This window comes from Macrosteles quadrilineatus, unplaced genomic scaffold, assembly GCF_028750875.1.
Source record: "Macrosteles quadrilineatus isolate MER2022 unplaced genomic scaffold, UCM_ALF_1.0 Scaffold_2__2_contigs__length_208266976, whole genome shotgun sequence".
NCBI lineage: Eukaryota > Metazoa > Arthropoda > Insecta > Hemiptera > Cicadellidae > Macrosteles > Macrosteles quadrilineatus.
In genome coordinates, this window is record NW_026542595.1 from 66,711,330 (window position 1) to 66,731,520 (window position 20,191).

The 20,191-nt window shown below is 32.3% G+C and overlaps 1 protein-coding gene across 1 annotated transcript in view; it reads left to right on the plus strand.

The window, feature by feature from the left end:
* Window positions 1–20,191, plus strand: part of LOC128985881 (soluble guanylate cyclase 88E-like) — a 287,954-nt gene that overhangs the window by 62,689 nt on the left and 205,074 nt on the right. Inside the window, exon 2 of the mRNA XM_054405845.1 lies at window positions 17,877–18,045. Within this exon, the coding sequence (XP_054261820.1) occupies window positions 17,878–18,045 (168 nt within the window). The 5' untranslated portion in view covers window position 17,877. The remainder of the gene's footprint in view (window positions 1–17,876; window positions 18,046–20,191) is intronic.

Sequence of the window (20,191 nt, forward strand, 5' to 3'; positions counted from 1 at the left end):
GCCATAGTTACGTGTGAAAATCATGCAAAATCATTGCGCAAAACTGACAACTTTCACATGATACTTTTCTTGTCCAACCGTCTACGAGATGCTGGATGCAATAGCATATGCTTGACTTGCTGTATTTAGGAGGCGTCTATGTCTCTCTAAAAATTAATATTCCATTTCTCTTCGCAATTAATTAGTTTTCAAAAGTTTTGGGATTATAATTTGTTCTTACTATCGAATCTAAATAAATATATATGTCTGTGTGTAAATGTAAGTATGTACGTCATTTAATGAGACAGACCCCCTATCGTTCTGCCACAGTCATCGACTTCAGCACAGCACTTTTGTCGGCAGTTAAATTGGCGTAAAACAGGATGTCAGTAGTTACGTATCTAACAAAAATATACAAAATGTGCACCAGACCCGACTTCAAAATTAAGGGAATCGTAACAGTACATCTTTGTTGCAGCCATTTTATGGACATGGCTTCAGGAGATTTGGCTGGTTTAGGTATGACAAAAGACGTGAAGAAGTTTTATCTTCTATGTATTGCTTCGCTAATAACTTGTAAGCCATTTGATGAATTTGAATTAAAGGTAAAAGGATTAATTGTCATTACAAAAAGCAGGAACATAAACAGGGAATTGGTAACGGCTAAATCAATGTTTGAAGTATATGAGTTGGTAACACGAAAAGACTCAACGGCAGACTTTAGTACGTTAGATAACCAACAGAGCATTTACAAATACAGCCCGTTTAATAGAATTGGTAAAGCTATCGAAGAAGAATTTGATCACAACTTAAATGCAGTTGATAATGAGATGAACAATGGTTTCGTTGCAGACACTAAGAATAAATTGAACAATTCGGCTAAAAGTTTTGAAATATCTTCTTAGTTCATTACATCTATTTGGTCAGGGTTTGCAATACGACGTTCACATCAAGAGACTTGTGACATCACAGGTTCAGTAACGCCCCCGTAGAAGGCTGGTTCAAAATAGTCAATGAGAGCATTGTTGCGTACTAGTTCATCACTTTTTCATATTTTTATTCAAAATTGATACCAAAATATATTTATAATTTTATTTCCTCTTTGTTCTAATTACAATTCCCTATCTTACTTTCCCATCCCAATTTCTTGACAGCTGAAAGTTATTTAATTGAATGTTTATTTATATCATATTTTTGATTAAAAAAAAAAAAACATTGTGTTTCAATCTTCAATACATTCACCACATATAATTTTATTCACAATTTTATTTTAAAACACACATACAATTTTTCATGGGATTCAAGTTAATATTATTCATTTTACTTTAAATTACATTATACAATTCGTATTATATATTATTACATTGTTAAATTCTACATGATGGAGAAGACATTTTTAAAGTGAAACTTTTAATCATCAAGACAGTGAATGAACTTGATCTTAAATCACTCAAGAAGCTATGAATCAAGACCATGTGTTCCATCAATTAACTTGTAAATTATGATTTGACATTTTCAGTGAGTTTCAATACTAAGTTTTTTGACTAATTTACTCTCAGAAATTGAAAAACCTCTTACATTAAATTGAAACCTGCCATGTTACTTCTTTTTATGTAATTTATTTATGTAAAATATTTAGCTGACAAATCCCAACAACATCGATTTTGAATTGCTTTACTTAACATTACTTCTTTGCCTAATAATTTAGGCTGGTCCTTCTATTTATTTCTTTTAATTTGTTCTTATCTTCAATTACTTTTCCCCACAAGCATTTTAGAAGGTCTAACCAACCAAAGTCGGAAGATTCGTTGAAAACCTTAAAGGAAGGATCATGTCAACATGTAAGGAAATGTATTTGAATATACCGATGGCTGCTTGCAACAATAAAAATAAATAAAACGGTTAAAAGTAAATTGGCAATGGACGACATAGACAGCAGATCTTCAATCATCAGTGGATTTGACGAAGACGTAGAAGAGAAATTGATGAAAAAAACTTAAAAAAAACTACTTACTTCCCTAATAAGTGCACGAAGTTGAATGCTATCAATAATGCAGTAATCGATGAAAAGAATGTAGAGAACAAAGAAATAATGATTTTGTGTACAGATACTGAAACTACAAAAAACACGTTACTATCATCGAAGATTCTAAGGCATGGAAAAAAGCTGGAGTGAAAACTACGGTATTTAAAATTAGGCACTATGGACCACTACGACTGGAACTGCACTTAAAAGATTATGAATCGCTAAGAGAATGCAACTGGTAACAGGAGCGGTAGCGGACGCCGTAGCTGAAAACATGCTGCCAACACGTGCTAACTTTAAATACACGGTATGTGACTTGGATAGGACCAATACAGAACACAAATTCCAGAAGAGAGTCATCAACCTTACAGACATTCAATTCAGTGAAGAAGAAACGAAAATACTGAACTACGGAATGAAGTACAATTTCCCAATGAAGAAGAAGGACGAAAATGAACTACTAGCTACTGAAGTCGAAGCAAATGTAAAATCACTCAGAGACGTAGACCATTATGCCGTTCGGAAGGAAGTGACAGCCAACGATTTCACCAGCCTAGGACCCATAGACCCCAGCAGAAATGAAGAACTGAAGACATGCAACAATATAAAGAAGAAGCTGGAAGAGAATAGCTCAATTGTGTTGAAAGCAGACAAAAGCAACGCCATCGTAGTGCTTGGAAAAGAAGAATATATAAAGAAGACGGAAGATTTCATCAAAGAAAATAACTTCAAAGAGCTGAAAAAGGATCCAACGCAGAGGTACCAAAGAGAGCTGTCCGACGTCGTGAAGAGATGCACCAGAGTGATTCCCGAAGAATATCGACAGAAGATGAACATCCTAAATTCTAAAGCGCCCGTGATGAAAGGGATCCCAAAAATACACAAGAAGAATGTACCCATCAGACCATTAGTTAACTTTAAATGTGCTCCTACCTACAATGTTTCAAAATTGTTAGCAAGTAAGCTCAGCAATGATTTAGAATTAGAATATGTATACAATGTAAAGAATAGTTATGAATTTGTTGAACGTGTAAAGAACATAGATATAGATTCGAATAGTAGGCTAGTCTCATTTGATATCGCAAATCTGTACACAAACATACCTGTATCAGAAACTGTAGATCTCGTTAAATGTAGGCTTTTGCAGAATAGTTTAGACGATGAATATGTCAATCAGATTGTAAAATTGCTTGTGACTGTTTTGAAGCAAAATTATTTTAGATTTAACAATAGATTTTACGAACAAACAGATGGTTTAGCTATGGGAAGTCCACTTTCGGCAATTTTGTCAGAAATATTTTTACAGCACCAGGAAAAAGAAATATTAATGAATTTAAGAAATAATCATGATGTAAAACTGTATGTTAGATATGTAGACGACATTCTTGTTATCTTCAGACAAACCCAGGAGCAGGAGCATGAAACGATGATGCAGACACTAAACAGCCACCACCCAAACCTCACCTTTACCAACGAGTTTGAAGAAAACAAAAAGATCAACTTCCTGGACCTCACATTAGAGAGAAAAGACAGCAAGATAGTTTGACATCTACATGAAACCTACGCAAACGGACACTACAATCAACAACAAGTCTATCCATCCGACAATCCACAAGACCGCAGCCTTTAGATCTATGCTGTACCGAGCCTATAAGATCCCACTTAGCCAAGCCAATAGGAAAAAAGAACTGGACACCATTAAGAAGATCGCCCAAGTGAATGGATTTCGAACCAAGACGATAGAGGACATCGCAAGGAAGACGAGGAGAAAAATCTATAGACAGAATACACTAAACAGCAGAACAACATTAGAAGAGATAAAAGAGGAAAGCACCAGATATATCACATTTAGCTACACGGGGACTACAACACAAAGGACTGCTAACAGATTCAAGAAATACGGAGTTTCAATAGCCTACAGGACTCAGAACACCATGAGTAAAATACTGCATCCAAAAATAGAAGATTGTAACAAATTTGACACTTCGGGCATCTATAAAATCAATTGTAACGATTGTGATAGCTTCTACATTGGACAGACTGTGAACTTCGTAAACCGCTTCAAAAACCACATATCTGCGTGGAGGAACAACAAACCGGAAAGATCAAATGTCGCACAACACCTGTTACAAAATGGGCACTCACTAGGAACAATGGAGGATAGTCTAGATATTTTAAAGATTTGTAAGAAAGGATATGTAATGAATGCTTGGGAGGAATTGTATATTTATAAGGAAAAATGTAAAGATAGAAATAAGTTGATTAATGAACAAATACATTTTGATTCCAGTTGTACTTATAAAAATGTATTGGCCGGTGCTTCCGGTAGCATATAGGGTATAAGTAGGGACGCCATTCAAGATTCTTGTCATTCGCCTATTGGGTCTGATGATGATTGGAGTGTCCAATCGAAATCGATCACCACTTACCATCGTTTTTGTATATTTACCGTCTTGTGAGTAAGCGTAAATATATGTTTTAAGTGTTATAAGACGTTTCTTTTATTTACTTTCCGTAAACAAACTAACTACCAAAGAGACAATAAACGTAAATGAACTAAGTTACATAGATGTTAAATACCCTTTACAAAAAGATCGACATCGCTGTGGAGTACACGTCGTTTATTACGTTGAAGAACTGTGTAAAAGTAACAGTATTGTTGATATTACAGCCGACATAACCAGTATAGATTTTCGCAAGTACCTACAAGAAATAAGTTTAAGAAATTCTTTGAATGTAGAAAATATTTGCATTGCTTGTGGAAAAGGTTATGATGCTCGTCGAAATCAGTGGTGCCAATGCAACAAATGTGGGAGATGAGTTCATTACGAGTGTATGGAGTGTATCACTGTTTTCATTGGATGTTTACCTTTGTCATTGTTTGTATCGTTTGTTTTGTCTTTCATTGTTGCATTGTTTATCAGTCTTGTTAATCAGAATTAATTTAGTTTTTCTTCTACTAAGACATTGTACACATATGTGTGACTGGAACGAGACAGAAAAACTGCTTTAAATAAACACAAGTTGTAATGGATGTTCTAAATATTTTCAAGGTTTTTCAACTTAAGGGAAACTTCTGTAAAAAAATAATAAATATTCCCTAATTTGAGGATCTAACGAGTTACTATAAATAAACCCTGTTTTATTATCTTAATATAAAACTGGATATTCTTAAATTGTTGTCATAACATCAAGCAACAAAGTTTACAAGAAGTCAGAACATAGATAAACTATATGATCATATGGTAATTCCAAAAATAGCTAATGAAATATAGTCTTTTAATTTCAATTCTTAACAAAAGGCAATATAAATTTTGTTAATAATAAAGTTTGTACACAAAAAATATTTAAATACACATCCATATTTAAATGTTTAAGTGTCTTTCAAATATGAGAACCAACAGTAACTATTTTTCTTTCTTTCTCCGTCTTAGGACAATTTTTTTAATAACACATAATATTATGATTCAAACGATATTTCTAGACTTAATGCGTTAGCAGTGTTACACGATATTAAGATGAATAAATAGTAAAACGTGTATAGTGATACGTTGTCAAATAAGGAGTTAAGGGGTGTCTAGAGTTATTTTTTGATATTTCCGTCCTCGTGCATGCAATCTAGATAAGGATAACTGATCTACAATCTTCCTCACGTCTTGCTGACTTACATATCATCTGAATACGACAATTCGTCTCAGTTGGTTCTTGAATCTCATTTCCTTCTTTTCAAGTGACGAATTAAAATCAATGTCTTTATACTACTAAGTTTATTTAAGATAATATGATTATTTTAAAAATTGTTAAGTTTCTTCATTATTTGTCGTTTTGGTACATTAAAAGAGGTCAATTAAGTGGTGATATCTTGTAGGGATTTAAATCTTAGGATAAAATATGTCTTATTTAATAAGGATATTTTATTGAACTAAAATGAAGAAATTACTAAAGTACTATATGTACTATACAGGGTGATTGATATAAGTGTGCCAGCCGTTTTATTCGAAGACAATAAGAGATATCAAAAAAAGTTAAATGGTAAGTGCCTTGGATTTTTTATTAAAAAAATTATAGTCAAGTCAAAAAAAAATATTTTAGCCGCCATTTTTACAATATGGCCGCCAACTTTGATTTTTCTTATGGAACACCCTGTATTTTATGATGTATTCTTGTAGAAAAAGTAATTTTAAGACGATTTTATTCTTGTAATTTTTTTCATAAACCTAACCGTTTCAAAGATAATAATGGTTTAAGTTGTGCGATTTTGAATGGTTTTCGAGCAAAACAGCTGGCATGCTTGCTTAGGCCTTTATCAAAACTCTTTCTCATGCAGAAATTTCAAAACTTTAACCATTATTATCTTTAAAACGGTTAGGTTTATGAAAAAAATCACAAGAATAAAATCGTCTTAAAATTACTTTTTCTACCAGAATACATCATAAAATACAGGGTGTTCCGTAAGAAAAATCAAAGTTGGTGGCTATATTGGAAAAATGGCGGATAAAATATTTTTTTTTTTTTTTTAATAAAAAATCCAAGGCACTTACCATTTAACTTTTTTTGATATCTCTTATAGTTTTCGAATAAAACGGCTGGCACACTTATATCAATCACCCTGTATATACCAAAGTAATATGAGTATACGAGTATGTGAGTATAAATACCAAGTGTATTTACTTGGTACTTTATAGTTTATACTTGGTTTATACTTTATACTTACTTAGAACTTTACTTTACAACTATATACTTTACTCTATACTTTATCCATGGTATATATACTTTGGTACCAAGGAAGTACCTAAGTACTATACGTACCGGGTGTCCAGCCTAAAGTTTTCCAATAGCTAACTTTTTAATTTTAAATCTGACAAACAACTTCTTATGGGGGACTTCCCTTTATTTTTTATTCTGCATTTTGGGGTGATTTCGAAATTTTTCTAAATGGCCGCCATTTTCCAATATGGCGGACAACTTTGTTTTTTCTTATGGAACACCCTGTATTTTATGGTGTTTTTGGATACTACAGGTTATTTTAAGACATTTTTGTTCTTAGGTATTTTTTCATAAAACCAATGGTTAAGGAGATATGAACGGTTAAAGTTTATTTTCCGCCATAAGAAATGCCTTAAGTTTTCCAATAGCAAACTTTTTTATTTTAAATCCGACAAACAACTTGTTACGGGGGACTTCCCTTTATTTTTTATTCTGCATTTTGGGGTGATTTCGAAATTTTTCTAAATGGCCGCCATTTTCCAATATGGCGGACAACTTTGTTTTTCCTTATGGAACACCCTGTATTTTATTACGATTTTCGGTAGAAAACGTGATTTAAAAACGTTTTTGTACTTGGTATTTTTTTCCTAAACCCAACCAATCAGGCTAAACCCAACATAAAATTCTATGTATAGTTATGTAAAATCAGTTTAAGCAGTTTTTGAGTTCTAAAAAATTTCAAATTCAATGGTAAGTAAAACACAGTTATTTAATGGAAATAACAGCTTATCTTTATTTATTTACAGTTTAAAACATTTAGATTTAATTATGTACACGTTCACAACAAGAGAGCTCAGTAATCCTAGTTCTACATTAGATGCTCAAACAACCCACCATGTTGGTCAATACACATGGCCAAGCGCTCTTCATGTGCTCTTTGCGAATGAATAATGGTTTGTTCATCAATGTCTCTGCAGGCGGCTTGGATCCTGCACTTCATGTCTGCAGGTGTCGTTGGTCGGGTTTTAAACACTTTGTCTTTAATCGCACCCCAAAGAAAAAAAGTCTAGTGGTGTGAGATCTGGCGATCTCGGAGGCCATGTAACTGGGCCTCCTCTACCTATCCAACATCCTTCAAACATATCATTGACGGCTTCTCTAGCCACTATGGAGAAGTGTGGTGGAGCACCATCCTGTTGAAACCACATTTCCAGTCTGGCCTGAAGAGGAAACATTTCTAAAAGTGCAGGAAGGTGGTGTTCTATGAAGTGAGCGTAGTCGGGTCCGTTCAGCGGGCCGTCGAAAAAGTGAGGTCCGACAATTTTGCCTTCAAAAATACCACACCACACGTTTATTGACCATTTTCTTTGATGGTCAATAGTCTGCATCCAGTGAGGGTTGACAGTAGACCAATAATGCATATTATGCCTGTTCAAATGCCCGGTGCTGAGGAACGTTGCCTCGTCTGAAAATAAAATAGTTGACAAAAAACGAGGTTGCAACTGGATTTGTTCTGTCATCCATGTGCAAAATTCTAACCTTCTAGGGTAATCAGTTTTTCGTATCTCCTGATTAAGAATGACATGATATGGGTGAAATTTATGTTTCCGTAATATAACTGAAACTGAACTTTTACTTAGATTAGTATACCTTTCAATTTCTCGAGTAGAGAGATGCGGGTCAACCAAAACTGAAGCCAAAACATCTGCTTCGGTATCAACATTGGTGATAGGATGTGTTCGATTCCGTTTTTTGGGACCTAAGTTGCCTGTTAAACGAGCTTTTTTTTCAAGGTGTAAAAAGCTCATATCTGATGGATGCCGCCTGTCAGGAAAACGAGTGGCATACAGTTTAGCAGCGGTTCTTTTGTTTTTGTGGCATTCCCCTAGGATTAATAACATATCCACTTGTTCGTTAAAAGTCATTATAACGGCAATAAAACACTGAACTATACACAGTCACATTAAATTGTACTCCTAAGACAGCATATACCACCACAATAATGAATAAACAGGAACAGGAAACCTCATACTTTTAATTTAATTGAACATGTGTAATTTCCATTGTTGCACAGCTGTGACTGATGACCATATGATTCCGTGAAGTAGCAGTGAAATTAAACCTTTAAATGCACTAGAGCCTGATTGGTTGGGTTTAGGAAAAAAATACCAAGTACAAAAACGTTTTTAAATCACGTTTTCTACCGAAAATCGTAATAAAATACAGGGTGTTCCATAAGGAAAAACAAAGTTGTCCGCCATATTGGAAAATGGCGGCCATTTAGAAAAATTTCGAAATCACCCCAAAATGCAGAATAAAAAATAAAGGGAAGTCCCCCGTAACAAGTTGTTTGTCGGATTTAAAATAAAAAAGTTTGCTATTGGAAAACTTAAGGCATTTCTTATGGCGGAAAATAAACTTTAACCGTTCATATCTCCTTAACCATTGGTTTTATGAAAAAATACCTAAGAACAAAAATGTCTTAAAATGCCATAGGAGACGTCCCAGTGCAGTACGTGACACTTCACAAAATTACTGGCTCAAATTCTTAAAACAATCAAGCTTAATTGGAAGAAAACAACGAAACCAAATCCAAATAAAAATAAAGTCACTTTTTAGTGTCTGCTGTTTTACTCGTTGGACGAGTTCGTAGATCACAGAGAGTAAAAATCCATGGGCTTGAGGCATAAACCATGCGTTACTCTTATTTTTTTTAAGTATCTCCTCTATAATTGATTTAAATTATATTCCAAATATAAATTTAATATACATACTACGTCTACTTAATACAAAACCAAACTTGTATTGTCTTGCATCAATGAAAGATATATTTACAGACATTTTCTCTAGCATTTTACAGCTTTGTTCAGCAATATTCTAAAAATATTTTCAATGAAAAGAAAGTGAAAGCAGCTCTCTAAGGAGGATAATCAATAACCATGAAAATACGCTGCAAGCACAAAAGACATCAATCATAACTTTAACTTGTAAACTTTTTTGTTTTACTTGTAAACTTTAAATTACTCCTGAAAGCGCAGATATTTTCACACATACTATTTATGTATTTTGTAAACATGTATGATATGAAACTGATATTTTACGAATGCAGTATTTTAAATTAATATTTTTGAACAATTAGTATTTTTTCAGGAATTTTAGTAAAACATTCTGTATAAGGTAGGGGATTAATCTACTGTTGAAGTTTGGGATACCGATTTATAATTGTTCTTATAAGGGTTTTGAACAAGGAAATAGTCTACATTTTTAACAGATATATTTTTAAAACTTAAATTTGAATCCTTTAAAAACGTATACCATTTTGAGAAAAAATTTTAACTTTTAAAAGGAAGAGGTTTTTATGTTAATTGAATTAAACACGCAGCACTCTAATGATTGGTACAGTACTAAATTTAGCATATGCCAAGAAAATTTGTATTTCATTTTCAGAGATGAGTGTCTTTTTAAGCATTTAAGGTTGTATTATTTCCATACAATCGTTTGAAAACACGGTAAGAGATTTAGATTACCATCTCATTACAGTATTTACAAACATGAGTGTAAAAATAGACGTTGGATCTGTGTTTTGTTAACCGACAGTTAACAACAATCGTTCAATCACAAATAAATCTTTAGAATTGCACCTGCCCACCTTTGAAATTTACATAAGCAGGAAAAATACTAAAGAAAAAAATCTTTAGTAGGGCTTATGTCAGTAAATACATTTTTGTTTAACTTTATTTTATGGTAAAGATTTTTAACGGAACTATTTTACACCTTTAAAATCAAATTTTAAACAAACATGTTTTAATAAACCTTGTTTTACTGCCTTTATTAATTATAAGCAGTTTCCTTCCAGTATTGTGTTGTTTGGAATTATTTAACACTTCAATTGGTACCAGAGGATATGAGAAACATAAGTATGAAATAGCTGTAGGTTAATACTAGCTATATTTGTGGTATGTATACAGAGCCTTTGAGTCGGTGGTTCAGATGACAGTCACGCTAAAGCCGGGTTTACACGCTACGATAAAACGTAACGATTTGTCTGCAACGACAAAACGTTCATGCAAGACGGAACGTGTAAACTAGTAGTCGTTACGTTTTGTCTGTGAGGTTGGAAGGTTGGTGGAAATTTCCACCAATTTCTATAGATCGCAGTATTTTCTGTAGATCATCGTCAAAACAGCAAGGTCTTGGGTTCATGTCCTCCGTTACCAATTCATCAATAAGGTTCCTTCTTGTTTATGCCATCACGCCCCTCTTCATGTTACATAGAGACAAGGCTGATAACCTCTTAGATATGAATAAACATTAGTTACAGTAAAAAAATTTAGAAACACGGCACATTTAGAAAAAAGAACTTTGAAATAAAATATTTTTTTTACTCGCTTTGTAGGTTTTTCATTTTATATATTAGGGCGATTCTCCAGAATGTGAAACTGACAAGATTTTTTTTTTCAAAATTGTTCTGTAGTACATTTAATAAGTATATTTTGCTAGTAGAATACATAAATTTAATAATTATGTAAAAAATATGTTTTCCCTTCTACATTTAGGAAAAAGAATTTGGCAAAGTGCACTTAATTGGTTATCTATACTGGTCTAGAAAGATTCCTCATATTTCAATTAAAGATTTTCACTTATATTGCAATCTTTCAACAAAATCTTGTAACTAAATTAGAACCTTGTTCTTAAGCAACACACCAACTACATAGTATAGATGTTTTTTGTCCTTGAAGTAATTTTAAATTATGATTTCCTAAACCACCTCTTACAGTCCCGTGCATTACAAATAACGTATAATTTTCTAGGTGCTGACTTTTAAAATAACATTATTATTATAATACTTTATCTGCAAAAGTACTTTGCTAATGTTTATCAGAAAAAATATATCTGATTTTTTTTACCACTATAGATTTTTTTTAGAAGACTTTAAAATCTTCTAGGTAAAAAGGTGATCTAAGGTGAAAAAAAAACAATCTAGGGCAGATATAGCAAGTCAAGATGGATATAATCTCAAATGTATTTGTTAATACTGTGTACTTAAAATATGTCAACAATACAAAAAAATATAAAATAACAAGCTCAATACAAATTTAAAACATATTTTTCTGTATTTTTATAGGCCTATAAACAATATTCTATGTAACGAGTATTGTACTTATCTGGGCACTCTTCAGGCGAAATTCTATGTTCAAAAAGGTTACCAATATAATACAAAACATAAAATAATGTGCCTTGGATAATCTGAAACAAATCAAAAATCAACTATGTTTTTTTTTTCTTTCAAAGAAACATGCTCAAGCTTTTTCAAAAACGTCTTTAGGACCAGATAATTCATAATATATACTTTTGATTTCTAGTGTAAGGACAATGTTTAATATTTGTTTGAAATCTACATAGGAAATGTCGTTTTCATCTGGGATAAACTTTCTCTGAGAACTGTCCATGCTTTTCAAACATAACACACGTACTTCGAAATCATCTTCTACTTCACTCTCCGCAACATACAAATGTCTACTTAGTTTTTTCTTTGTTGAACCTGAATCAAATTTTATTAATAGAAATTCTCCTGGTTTAACGTTTTCAACGGTTAATGTCATTGTTTTGACTTCTTCACCACTGGGAATAAACATCATCGGCTTCTTCACCTTCTTCATCACTAGAATAGGTTGTGTGGTACTTACACTTGTTTTCCTGTTGAGACATTCTTTGGTGGCTTTTCTTTTAAAGTGTTTGACTTCACCTTTAATCTTTAAAACTACACTTGACTACACGAATACTTTGTATTTCTGGAATTTTAATAGCATCTTTCCAAACTGTATCATCTCTGGGAATATCCTTTTCTTGAATCAAAATTACGTACGTTAATGTCATAAGTTTATTGGCAAGTTCTGCTACTTGTATATGCCTAGAATGTACCATCGTAATCTATACAAGAACTGCATTGGATCTGGGTGGTCATACGCCCTACCCATACTTCTCAATAGGAGAAGAAGTTTTCCAGGACATCTTGGTTCAGTTTTGATGTAATTATAAATTTAATTTATATTTTTTGTGTAGGTCATCAAACGTATCTTTGAGTGATTTATTCGTGATTAGAATTCCTTTTTGGAATAGCAGTAAGGATTTCTTTATAAATACTAATACAGGGTGTTGAAAATGTCTGGAACCAACATTATATCTGGTGAGTGGTTAAAGAAAAACAACTGATATTTTGTGTATGGATATACTATGGTTTTACCTATCTTTTGGTGCCTTACGAAATTTTTTACCACTTATAGGAAACGCCCTGTGGAGGATGCAGTAAAAAGTTTTAATGGAAGCCTATGGTAAATGATACATGATTTTAAAGGCCATTTTTTTCTGAGTAAGGAGCCACAAGTTTCATCTCAAAAGGACCACCCTAGCGAAAATGGCGACTGTTTGAAATTTAAAAACCCAATTATAGGGAACGTCCTGTGGAGGATGCAGTAAAAAAAAACCAGTCGCCATTTTTGCTAGGGTGGTCCTTTTGAGATGAAACTTGTGGCTCCTTACTCAGAAAAAAATGACCTTTAAAATGATGTATCATTTACCATAGGCTTTTCATTAAAACTTTTTACTGCATCCTCCACAGGACGTTTCCTATAAGTGGGTTTTTAAATTTCAAACAGTCGTCATTTTCGCTAGGGTGGTCCTTTTGAGATGAAACTTGTGGCTCCTTACTCAGAAAAAAATGGCCTTTAAAATCATGTATCATTTACCATAGGCTTCCATTAAAACTTTTTACTGCATCCTCCACAGGGCGTTCCCTATAAGTGGTAAAAAATTTCATAAGGCACCAAAAGATAGGTAAAACCATAGTATATCCATACACAAAATATCAGTTGTTTTTCTTTAACCACTCACCAGATATAATGTTGGTTCCAGACATTTTCAACACCCTGTATGGTTGAAATGAACTGAGACATATTATCCAATATGGTAGTCTGTTTCTCGATCTGAACACCAAATGCACATCCTCAGGAATTTGTGATTTTATATTTGATATATATTAGATTTTTTATTTTAATTTTTTGTGACATTAATCTCAATTTTTCTTGCAAATCTTCAATTTCAATAGGTAAAGTTTGGTGTTGTATTTCAATTTCATTAGGTAAAGTTTGGTGTTGGATTTCAATTTCATTAGGTAAAGTTTGGCGTTGGATTTCAATTTCATTTGGTAAAGTTTGGTGTTGGATTTAAATTTTATTTGATGACGATTCTTCTGTTGTTTGTGAGGTTGCCAAAGTGTTCTTCGTTTCCAAAGTGCCATTTACGATTGATTTTTGGATATTCAAAGCTAGAATTGCATATTTTCTTAGGTTCCTAAAATTGGTTGGTATTTTCAAGGTGTTACGAAATTGTCCTCAGTAAAATGTTCCGAACAGACCCGTGCGTTTTTCACATTAATGCCAACCCGACCACACGAGCGTAGCCACTGTCGTTTTAGATAATCATTTTCTGGAAATCTATAATATTTTATTAGGGAGTCTTTAGTTTTTCGATAGTAATTTTTACAACCGGCAACTGCACAAAACGCCATTACACTATTTTGAAAACATTACATAAACAATAACAATCAAATCAAAACAAACACATACTGAAATGACAGTTACAATCAGGTGATCTTTTGTTTGCAATCCGAGTGACGTCAGAATATGACGGGAATAGCACACTTATGCTTTTTCCTTACACCATGAACCAAAACCTTATTATCTGTAATCAGATGTTTTATCTTTACTTTGAAATGATTGTTTTATAGAATATCTCGGGAGCAGAATCTGTACCTCTTAACTTCTGCTCTTCAAACTGTCAAATTTAAGTATTTACAGCTGACTTAAATTAATTGATATATTTACATTCTTTTCAAATGTAAACATGGACAATTTGGAAGCCAAGGGGGCGTAGCACAAGGGAAATATGAAAATTAAATGATATAATATTGCATTGTCGTCCATTTGTGAGCTAAGTTTCAAGTCTCTAGCTCATCGGGAAGTTAGTACAAAATTGATTGCAAAATTTGTACCGGACAAGCTCATGGGGCTTAGCTCAAGGGAAATATGGAACTTAAATGATATAATATGGCATTGTCTTCCATTTGTGAGCTATGTTTCAAGTCTCTAGCTCGTCGGGAAGTTAGAATAAAACTGATTTCAAAATTTGTACCCGACAAGAAAGCGAGCTAATAAACACGTGATATTAACGAATACATCTTTTAAATTATTTAAAAATAATCCTAATTAGAGTAATTACCACGTATACAAAACTGTGACTTTGAAATTATTTTTATCTTTTATTTATTTGTTTGAAACCTTTAAACACCTTTTAATATGTTTAATTAAATGTATATTTACTATATCTTTGTCACTTAATTATATTAATTGAATAATTAATTATATTAATTATTAATATAATTATTTTATATTAATTCAAAGCAGTTGGAAACTTTTGTCCGGTGCATCACGAAGGATTAGAGTTAAAAATATGTTTTTTAAATATAAAAATTTATACTTTTAAGACATTAAAGAATATACGTAATAAGAAAAGGTTTCATGTAATAAAATAAGAATTTTCAAATTTAAGATTTATTGAATGACTCACAGAACAAGATTGTGTTCCAATTTCATAGGAAACTCTGCGATTTTACTGAGTCCCGTGCATCTCGGCCACATATTTGGTGATTCCTGATAAATACACGATCAAATTAATTCAACTTCATATGATTAGAACCTACAGGTTAAAATATACTTCACCTACATGAAGAAAAATTCTTATTAGTGATATATTTTAGAAATAAATTAAAATACATCTTCCAACACCGTTCGATTTATATATACATATATTTTTAACTTTCTCTAGAAGTCCCCAATTTGGCCTGGAATTGCCAAATTGCCCCAAAGGTCTGGAGTGACTGATCACAATCAGACTTCTTGCATTTTAAAACGTTACAGTATAAACGCTGATACATCAAACAGATTTTAAAGACTTACTTCATAATATTTGTATGCATTTATTATCATCCCGCTAAAGATTGAGATTAGTACGACGAAAATTTAAATTAACGTTTGATTGACGATTGCGATGGCACAAATGTGTTTACTTAGTAGTAACATGAGTCTGATAACGACGGCGATAAATAATTCTACTTCACGCGAAGGTCGCCGAAGTTCTGATCGAGCAAAGTTTGGAATGAAACACTTCTGTCTTCCGAGACTTAAGTTGCTCTCATAAGGGGGACATCTCTGCTGATTAAAGTTTAAGGTCAAGTTCTGGAATACTGATTTTAAGATTAGTATTCCAAAGTTTTTCGATTATTTCTTCAGCATAAAGTCATCATCTTGCACATTTATCCACAAACATAGGTGATTCCGAACTAAATGGTGTACCATTGACTATTGTATACTGAAGGTGGTATATTTTTTTGAAGAAGATATTTGAGATGTTTTAACTAAATTAACCGCTTTTAACCCCCTTAATACTTTACATATCAAACATTCACTTGTTTATATTTTGGGAAAATTTCTATCAGTAAATTTATTGCAGTTTTTTTCATGGTGATTATCATAAACTATTTAAAATTTATTTTTAGTTTTAAAAATAGAGGGTTAATTTTATAGTTCCCACTGTCATGATCAATTTGCAGGAAACGCTTTATAGAAAACTTGAAATGGGTTATATAATTTAATTATAGTGTTATTAGCCATTGAAATAGGGAAACGAATGTGCGTATTTCAACCTAATTTAAAACAGTACTAAACATACAAACACAGTATAAATTATTTATTTGTACATTGGGATGCCATTAATAATTTATTTTGTGGATGCTTTAAAATGATCGTTGATTGGATTTTTTTTAGAATCTGAGGACTTGTTTAATAGCTACCAAATTTGAACTACTCTGTCCATAAAAAATAATGTGGAAAAATCCTGCAGCTAAATATTTTTAACCTGCCAAATAATATTATGTTTTAACCAAACAACATATCATTCAAATTCCAAATATAAAAATAAAATATCTTATTGGTTGATATAAAATATTAATATTGTATTGATTAGCATCAAGTATCGGAGTACTGTATTAATGATAGTTTCATAGATAATTTGATATTAGTAACAAAATAAAATAAATCCAACGACGAATAAAACAAATAACTGAAAGATATTACGATTTTACCCTTATGAGGTGTACGAGTAATAGATCTTGCTAATTATTAGTATTATAATTGTCACAGTATTGACTGAGACTATGATTTATTTTAAATACCCATTTTCCTTAAACTCATATATTATGTTTGCCAATACTGTAAGCTGCTCAGATTTGCTATCAATATGTCCACCAGACCATGATATATCTGGTATGCGAGATGTATGGAGAATGTGCATCACCAGGACGTATACTGTATAAATCACCAAACACCATCCTCGGTTGTGTAGTGCATCACCAGGACGTATACTGTATAAATCACCAAACACCATCCTCGGTTGGGTAGTATTCATTCCCTTCACATTGTAACCACACATTCATTCTCGGGATAAATGATTTTCTGTCGTATTATACCTAGTCCTAATATTTACTACTCTTATTTGCTTGGACGAATTTAGATTCAAACTTATATACTATAATATATATTTCTAATCTTTTTTGTTTCAATGTTGGTTCTGCAGTGAAGTGGGAATTTTGTTTTGGTCTTTAATAATTTTATTATGTACTTTTGTTTCTAAAACTTGCAAGAACCTATGATAAAAAATACTATGTAATATTATAAAGTTACAAATCTAATCTTTTGCAATTTTAAAATCGATAATTATATTCTTCATCGATAAGCTATTATTATTTTCGTATTTTGTAGTGACAGTATTTAGAAATAGTCAATGGTCAATGTTTCATGAACTTAGTAATCAAAGCAGGATACTAAGTTAACATTCTTATTTAAACTGTAGAGATCGCAGAAAATAGTGTGTCTTTGTACGTCTGTGATCACTGCTAAGTAATTAACTAAAGCTGAATAGAATATGTGTTTTTCTAAAAGCGTCAAAGGATTTGTTTGTGTCGGTTGTCATACCTTAGCAAGAGTTAAGCTACTAATGGATTATACACGATCTATTTGAAAGCTAATGAAGTTCTCGCCGTGTGTTGCAGGATGTACGGTCTACTGTTGGAGAACATGTCAGAGTTTATCAAGCAGGTGTACGGCGAGGACCGCTGGGAAGAGATACGTCGTCTCGCTCAGGTTGACTCCCCGAGCTTCAGCGTACACCAGGTCTACCCCGAGACACTCATACCGAAACTCGCTAAGAAGGCCATCCAGGTTAGGCTTCAACAAATTACTAATGGTCGTCCAGTGGTTGAAAACTTGACCAAAAACATGTAATGTACACGTATTGACTATTGGATACTGAAGTAGACATCTTATCTATATGGACCAGCTGTCGCCATTTTTTTTTTAAACCATGTAGTTGTGGGAGCCAGTCACCGAATGCGTGTCTTCTATTCTATTCTCTACCTTGCTATAGCTCATAATAAGTCAGTCCATAATAGTACAGGTAAAATAGGGTTTTATAAACAACAAAATTTGTACATTCATGAAATTTCACCTGTGAGTTACTAATAATATGAGAAATGAAGATCCGATGAGTCCCCAAAATTTTGGGCGTCCTAAGGCCCTCTATGGGGCCCTTTTTGTTCCGAAGGGCCCTTGTTCCTGAATAATTTTGTTTTTACGTTTATGGTCGAGTGAGGTATGGTTTTCGATGGTTTTAGTTATTTTGAATCAATTGGGACTAGTTTTAAGTGTATAAAACCACTCCATACAGGGTTTTTGGAAATATAAATAATTTTTACGATATTTTAAGATTTATTCATAAAGTAATAAAATTAGTTACCTCCATGCTCTATATATAAAAGGGGATTATTAAAAATAACTTTAAATCTTTACTATATAAGAGGGAAGGGTCACAAGGAGTAAGAGAAAATATTAAATACCCCCCGTCACAGCAAACCTGCAGACTAAGCGAATTTTCATTTGCCCGATTTTACATTAAATCTAAAATAGCATTGAATTTAATGAATACTTAGGTTTGCTGCTACAAGGAGGCTAATAAAGTGTGTTTATAGTAAATTACTAATAGCCTAGTATAAAACAAATAAATTTGACAAGTTTGATCAAAATATATCTATTAACAAACAAACAAAATCATTTTACACTATTCTACATAAGAATAACATCGGAATTTTAAATTTACAATTTTAGTATTTTTATCCGTAACTAATAACCATACAAAACACGTTAACATACTAAATAATTTGTTTTTAAGCTATTTAAAATGTTCTAGAGAAAAATTGGGAAACTGTGTTTTTAGGGTAAAGTAATTGAGAAAACTCAAAGTTTACCCCATAAACCTCGTTCCCATTGTTCAGGACAAAAATGCTTGTACCGACAATGCTGCTCTGATGTCTTAGTGCTGTCCTGGTCGTCATAACCATCAAAGACAACCGTACTTGTATTGATTGAAAATAATTTTCTATTTCAAAATTAGATTCTTTGTATCAATACCAATGAGTTGTTGAAAGCAATATGTCTACTAGTTAGCTTAACCTATATCGTACTAATATCGGTCTCCAGTATCGTCTTAGATAGATATTTTCTCATTGTCTATTAGATTCAACGAACTTTTTTTAAGATTTGATTATTTGTTTGAATTACTGTATTCTGTTTTGTTTATTTCAGCTTAACATAACCAATCAATAGTTTTATTAATACTTTTAAATTCAAACAGGGTGAAGCCCGCGGGTAACAGCTAGTATAAGTTTAACGTGAAAAAGTTTGTCTCAGGGAGAGATATATTTAGACAGTTATGTTTATGGCTTCAAAACAATATAGATGTTTGGAGTGCAGTGTCGGGAGATATCTTCATAAAGTTTTTCAATATCTGACGTGTGGTTATAAAATTAAAATAAGATACTTGAGCCACCTCTGTATATTTGCAGTATTTTAATTTGTATCTATTATTACTTATTTATTGTTAGCTTAACTAGTAAAATAGATAACTGATGATTTTATGACTTGCTCAAATAGATATATGTTAATTATATTTTCCACATTTTTATTAACAAAAGAACGTAAATAAATAAATGAATAATTGTAATTGTGTTATTGGAACTTAAATGTCATTCAAAATGTTTTAGCCTACAAGTTTTTAAATCAGAAAAACCACTATGTGTTGATTAAAGTTTGTGATTATAAATCATTCAAGGAATAAATTATCCATTTGACATGTTTTTTACCTTTTTTATCATCGACGAAACCCCTTGTAGAGCGACTTTTTTTATCTAAACGTCAAAGCAATCTTCAAAAGAATGAGATCTATTTCATTAGGCATTGTCCACATTTCTCGAATTATTGATTTTTTTTAGTTTCTTTACCACACATAAAACGGAGTTTGATTTTATAACAA